General features: G+C 45.5%; 1 protein-coding gene across 1 annotated transcript in view; it reads left to right on the top strand.

Moving 5' to 3' along the window:
• Window positions 1-799: 799 nt before the first annotated feature.
• LOC109476985 (latent-transforming growth factor beta-binding protein 1-like) overlaps window positions 800-7,296 on the top strand; it is a 10,572-nt gene continuing 4,075 nt past the window's right edge. The window contains exons 1-2 of the mRNA XM_019777999.1: window positions 800-1,577; window positions 2,294-2,367. Coding sequence (XP_019633558.1) covers window positions 1,369-1,577; window positions 2,294-2,367 — 283 coding nt within the window. The 5' untranslated portion in view covers window positions 800-1,368. The remainder of the gene's footprint in view (window positions 1,578-2,293; window positions 2,368-7,296) is intronic.

Raw genomic sequence — 7,296 nt, 5'->3', positions numbered from 1 at the left:
CACACACACACACACACACACACACACACACACACACACACACACACACACACACACACACACACACACAGGGCGTACTGTCAAGTTAGTTATGACTACGACCAGGAAATCCACACTTAGCTGAAAGTTCCAGTTTTAAAGCTACATTATGTAACATTAGGACGATACAAAATTCAATTTTCTGGTGTTTTCTTTACAAAGTAAGTTGAATCAATCTTACTCCATTGCAAATAAATGCTTTTCAGGAAGTGGATGTGCCACAATATGACGCTTTAGGCTTTAAGAAAGCACTGCTGACAGCCATGTTTGTTTACATTCTAGTGAATTGTGGTGGCACCACAAACTGAGCGCGCCTGGTGTGGGCTGTTTTAGCGCCAACCATACATGTCAGAAATGTGAAATAATAGCACAAATATGTCAGAAGGTGGAAGTAAATCAGAATCACACTCATTTTTTTCAATAAAAATATTCTAATTTGGGGTGCAAATTGTTACATGATGCCCCTTTAAAGAAAGTCATACCAACCTTCCGTGAGAGAGGGTCATCAACTTGAGTTACGACTGATCCTTATGGGTTAGGCAGTATACGAGCGATAGACTGTTTTGGCGTGGGGAAGACTGGGTTAGGTTGTATGTACTACTACAGGTAGATGAAGGCACGTGCCCACTACAAATAGTGTCTGAACAGTCAGACATCCCGTAATCTCTGATACAACGACAGCAGAAGAGCTGAGACCGTAACATCTGCGCGTATTAAAACAAAATGCGACCCGTCTTTCCTATCGAGACTGCCGGCTGGTGGACCCGACACGCGCCGTGCAGCATGACAGAGAAACGCGACCCGGTTTTTGTAGGCGTGCGTGCCGGGTATATGGTAACATTATTTGGAAGTTGTGTAATGGGTGTTTCTGGCAAACAGCTAGCGTGGAATGTTAGAGTCCACAGGCTCCCTGGCGGTGACATGTTTTCAGGCATTAACTGGGCCGGACGGCTTGCGTGCGGCGGACACCCTGCCGGCGGTTATGCGCACCAATCATGTACCAGGGTGCTGGAGGTCAAAGCGAAGTTAATTTTGCCATTGGTTAGGCCATTCCTGGTCCATATTTAACTGCTTCTCTTCAGAGCACGTTCTGTGGGAGTTTTTAGGCCGTGTTTCCTGCTCGGGTCGCCGCCGTCGTGGTTGGAGGAAATCACAGTGAGTGTGACTGTACGTGAACTCATTAGTCAACAAGCAGGCTCTCTCAAACCTTCCATCCACACGGAGTTTTAGGAGACGTTTGTTGAGGGGTGTTGGTGAGTCACGTGGGAGGGCTTGCTTGTTTCCGACAGACGTCCACTACCACAGACGAGAGAGTGAACGCCAGAGGACATGGATCTCAGAACGCTGGCTCCCGTCTTCCTCCTCGCGATTTGCGTCGGAGACGTTCAGAGTAGCGGATACTCTTCCTCCAGGAGGCCGGCCTATAGCGGCTCGATCCCGACCGGCTTCAGGGTGCGCTATGTCTCACAGGGAACGGCCGCACGGACCACATCCACCAGTCAACACAGTAAGGAAAGGCAGGCATGGCAGCTGAGAGGGTACGTACCGAGACAATCGTATTGTCCACAACGTTTCAAATTTGTTAGTCGCCATGCTGAATATGTTGGTGGAAATATATATGCACCACCACGTCAATAGCTTCTATTCTCCAGTTTATGAATCAAGAATTTTTCTTGTACTAATCTCTTAGTGAGGCTTTCCTAACCTTTTTTTTTTCCTCAAAACTTCTGTAGGTAGAAAATGGGTCAGAGATTGTTTGGTTTGTAAGGTGACAGTAGTCGAGGGTCTGGCCGAAAGTTCAAAGGTGCAGAGCCAGGTACATGCCGGTCATGACAGGTTGATGTGGGCCATTAGCTATCGGACCGTGATCTGGTTGTTTTCGGTAGATAACCCGCCTGACTTCAGTATAACTCAGTAGTCGGACACGTTGTCGTAGATACGCCGATAAGATATCACTCACTCCGCCGTCGAACTGTCACCTACTGGTAGCAGCACAAAAAGTAGTTACCACCTAAACTGGATACAACCTAGTAGTAGCATAGCACTAGGTTTGGCACACTGATCAGAGAAAATGACTCGCCTCTGGGACAACCATCGGTTATTATTGTTAGTCTTTTCAACGAGTCGCGACTGAAAAGCCATTAGTCACTCATCGCGTCTGCTCAGGTTGTTCACCGCCTTTGACCGAGTCTACTTTTGTCATCGGTGATCTAAACCCCAGTGCTTTTTCTTCTCCTTGTTTTTCCTTTTCCAGGCCCAACGTCTGTTCTCCCAATAGATGCTGCCCCGGCTGGAAGGTCAATACAGTTAGTCGAACATGCACGACACGTAAGTGGTCTACTTTGCCTACTTTTTTTTGTTTGCCCCGTTCTCTTCAGTACGAAGTGGGGACGCTTTGTGTTTTTGATGGGACCTGCGCAAAGGTTAACCGTAAGGTTGACATCTCCCGGGGCGGAGGGACCCGAGGGTCGCGGGGAGGTTTGCTCCCAGCCGGTGCGGTATACCTGGGGAGCTGGTACGGGAATGTACCGGCTTGAGGGGATGCCGCGGCCCGGGGATTTGGGTATACATGTAGACTGTAAACAAGCGGAGTACGAACAGCCTTTTAGTCATGGATATTATGAGTCATGTAACTTGTATGTGAAAGGAATGCAACCGCACGCGGGTGGCAAGGACTCCTCTGTATCACAGCACTGTCGTCTGCAATTTTGATGTCAGTCATAGACTGGAAAACCCCAAGCTACTACTCTCCAAGCAGACGTTTGGATTTTGGCTTATTTTTGGCGTGTTTTTTAGGCTTTTTTTATCGAGTTTTCTTTTTTGCACTGGAATTTTTTTTACGTCAACCCAACAGTAAAATGGTTATCCCTAATGATAATTTGATGGTTCCCGGGGAGGAGCACTGTCACGTTTCTTGAATAGGTTTGCCCCGCCCCGGGGTGAGTGCTGGCTAAGGTAGGGTTGGGTGAAACAAAAAATCCAGTGCAAAAAAACGAACCCCGATTAAAAACAAGTTAAAACACGCCAAAATAACCCAAAACCCAAACCTATGCTATTAGAGTAGGCGGCACGGAGTCCTGTGTATCACTGCACTGTCGTCTGCAATTTAGCCTGGGTTCCAGACCGCCATAGCACACTGGACACAAAATGCCTCAGTGAGCCAGGCTCACTGAGATATTTTATGTCCAGTGTGCTATGGGTCTGGAACCCAGGCTATCTGCAATTTGATGTTACTCATCGGCTGGAAAACCCCGGGCTACTCTCGGTCTTGTGGCATGCCCGTAGCCAGGGGGGGTTCAGGGGGTTCGGAAGAACCCCCCCACAAGGCTCAAAGGTCCACTTTTTGGTCCACTTTTTATGAAAAGGTCCACTTTTTGGTCCACTTTTTATGTAAAGGTCCAAGATTTTTCTTGAAAAGATGGACTGGAATTGTAGAAAAACTGCTCCCTTTGTCATTGAATAAAAATTTATCTCTGATTTTTTCTTGGAAATCCTCTCAAAAACGTACGAAATGCCATTTTAGAAGGTTCATTTTTCAAAATTTTCCGGGGGGGAACCTCGCACCTATGGCGCTCGAGGTCCCCTCTAGCAGTGGGAAGAACCCCCCCATTCAAAATCCTGGCTACGGGCATGTGTGGCCTTTCGTAACAACCCTGAAACCGGGTAGATCACCGGCGACAACTCTGATGGACAAAGTCGCCCGCTAGGGGGGAGTGTAGGGACTCCTGTGTTGTCATCTTGGATAACAAGAAAGAGTATCGCGTTGCGTCTATATGCATAGAAATTAGGCCAAAGCGAGTAAATTTTATGGATGACATCAGCGCACGCATTAATTTTTGCCTGATTTTGGAAAAAAAAAAACCAAGACATTTTGTTGTCTTCTGACAGTGGTCAACATGCCGAAAATGGGCAAAGATGTCTGTTGCCATGCCGGAATGGGGATGGCAGATATCTATGAAGAGAGGAGACAAGACAAGGCTCTGATTTAATGTTTTGTTTCTAACTTTGATGCAGCGATATGTGATGCTAGCTGTGTATATATGATGTTCCCACTGAATCAAAACCATTTGTACAATGATTGAGTCAAATTTAAAAATGTAGGAACCTTGTTTTGTCGGCCCGTCTTGTTTTTTTCTCGCCCGCTCGCATTAGATTTGGAGTCTGCGGAGGATGTCATCCATAAAATTTACTTGCTGTGACCTTACGCACAAATCACGATGACGGACTGTCTGGCTAGGGCGATGTGATGTCGGCATGGCTAAGCCGGTTTTGATACTCAGTGTTCCAAACAGGGACGTCCCTTTAGACTGACTGAAACATAAATATGGGCACAGCAAGTAAATTTTATGATTGGCATCCTACACATACGACAAATCTAATACGGTAGGGCAAAAAAAAACAAGGCGGACCAAAAACCAAGATTTCTACATTTTCAAATGTTCGCATCATAAATCTTGCTAAACAAGAAATGATACCTATCACAGCACGAAACCAGACATTTAAGCAAACTTTCCGCAGTATGTGAAGAAGTATTAAAGGTGAGAAAATATTTCAGTAGACTTAACGACTTCGTAAAGGATGCTGAAAGGCAACTTCCGCCTTTCCGTCACCTTTCAGTGCGCTTAAATACGACGTAAACATATTTTATATCTTTACGCTTCCTTTACAAGTCCGTAAATATATTGTGCGAAGTTTACTGCCAACAACATTCTTAACTTTTACTCCAACTTTGACAAAACAATAAATCAGAGCCCTGTCTTGTCTTGTCTACCTTCTTCATAGTTATCTGCCATCCACATTCCGGCATGACAAGACATGTCATTTTACCCATTTTCGGCATATTGACCACTGTCAAAGGACAACAAAATTTTTTTTTCAAAATCAGGCGAAGATCAACATGCGTGCTGATGTAATCCATGAAAATCACTTGCTGTGGCCTATGTATATATATAATCCTCCAAATCTGTGTTTAAGGCAGGCGGAATGCACTGCTTTGTTATGAAGAATATGAACCCGGTCTCAAGGGATATGATATGATATAGCAAAAGATAATCTTAGCCACCGACGGGTCATTCCTGGCGAGTTGCTTGGATACGGAATACGTTATGACGCCATGCAGATTATCAAAGCTCCAGAGTTATTATATAGTATAGTCTTTCGGACAGTCGTCCCCAATTTTGGTGGTGCAGGTTTCATATTTGCCGTTAGGGCTGTAGACGTAAATATGGTAAGAACTATGTCTTTTGCAGCACACCTAAATCACTATCCCGAAGAAAAACGTCTGTTTATATATAAGCAACAACTTAGAAGAGATTTTGGACAACTTCAATCGTTGAATACAATTTCTGACGCGATAAAACAACCAAATTTACAGGAACTTTTTCTGATGTACTACTATTGGCACTTCACTGAAAAGAGGGCTCTCTATAATCTCCAAGCAGATTCCTTTCGGTGGCAAGACAGTATCCATTAGCCAGAGAAGGTCGCCGGCCACCGACGGGTGGTGGTAGCGACAGAAAACGGCCATATATAAAAAGCTAACGATCATTCCCCTCACAACCTCTGCTTGGAGAGTAGCTCTCTATTCCAGCGTCAATATACGTCACGGATGTAGAGGAAAAGTTTTTTTGGTTGTGAAGCCACAAATAAGGGCATCTCACCAGGCCGACTCTCACCACAGTTTCCGTCAGTACTGTTGGAGACTAGTGGGTGATCTCATGCGTGGGCCTAGGAGAGAAAAACACGATGAGTCATGTTTTCCCTTCGATTGTGGTCGTCCCTGAAACAGGCGGTGTTTTGAATTCTGCACATGGGAGACGTGCTAACAACAAACCAGGGGGACGGGTGACGCGGTGAACACGAGAAGCTCTGGCTCCAGGCCAGGACAGGACTAGTATGGAGGGATTCCTAGGAGTCTTTTTTCTCCCCTCCAAGCGTGTCTGGTTGTTATATGTTTGGATTCGGTAAACAATGTCGGGAAAGGTCAGGATTTACATCGACGGGAGGGCCAACCTTCTGCCGAACAGAAAGTCCAAACATCGTCGCTACATGCTCCTCTCCGGCTGAGGTCAACTGTGACGGAGATATATGGTGTTGATTTTTGCTTTCAGAACTTGATATGATTGAGAATATGCGCTGCTGGGGTATAGAAATTTTAGTTTGCAATATAGTCGTTTGTCTGACGTATTGGCCAGGACATGCGGCTTGCCAGTCACCAGTATTACGTACCCCGTCCCACACAAAAAACGACAGTTTACACTAATTTGTCTTGAGGTTTTTTATCTTTCATATTTACGGCAGGAAGTCCCCGTAAGCAAACAGATAAATCAGATTACTGAAGGACTCGGCGGGCCCCTGTGCTATTTCTTGCCCGACCGTCGACCTCTCGCCGGTTATTCATAAACCATCCAGACCAACCGTCACGTCCAGGCGGGTAGGTACACCGCGCTTTGCGCTGATGTTATGTTTTTACGCGTGTCGCAGTCTACGGGATACGTAGCGGGATAGAGACAGACGGACCCGTCGTTGGTTAAAAAGACATCTGCTATCAAGTTGCGTGGCGTATTGCCAACACTAGGGATTTTCCGTGCGTCTCTCACAACAACAAAGAGCATGTGTCTCCGACTTTTGACACGGAAACTCGCCCGTGGTCATGTACTGTATGTGATATGACGTGCCTTCTGCGCGTTTCTAAGAAACCGCTGTTTGGTTCATGTTGACCAGCACAGTTACAGCACGATATCAAATCAAATTCAAATCAAATACAAATCAAATTTTATTCGGTAAGGCTCTCGCGGGCAAATACCCGAATTTCGTCCTTACTGCATACATGTAAGTACATAGAGCATTAAAAACAATCATTTGTGACACTCTTCATTGTACACATGAAACAACATAGGCAAACACACTATGAAGACATATTCGAAGACGATTACACAATTAAAATCTATGCACAATATTCAGTTATCACGCAGGATTTAGCTAGGTACTATATATATATATAACACTACTGCTGAATTGTCTTGTTATAGAGGCGAACAGCGCAATGAAGGAACGAGTTGTTAAGTCTCTTAGTCCGGGCTTTAGGTAGACTGATTGTGCCAGAGTTTCTGAGTGACCGTCCCGTGGCACCTGACCTAGTGGGCGGAACTAATATCTTTTTTACCTTCGCCAAGAAGGTTATGTTTTCAGTAGCGTTTGTCTGTGTGTGGGTGGGTGTGTATGTGTGTGTGTGTGTGTGTGTGTGTGTGTGGTTAG

This window comes from Branchiostoma belcheri, unplaced genomic scaffold (assembly GCF_001625305.1).
Source record: "Branchiostoma belcheri isolate BF01 breed outbred unplaced genomic scaffold, Haploidv18h27 scaffold4, whole genome shotgun sequence".
Classification (NCBI taxonomy): Eukaryota; Metazoa; Chordata; class Leptocardii; order Amphioxiformes; family Branchiostomatidae; genus Branchiostoma; species Branchiostoma belcheri.
This window is presented reverse-complemented; position numbering and strand designations above follow the sequence as displayed.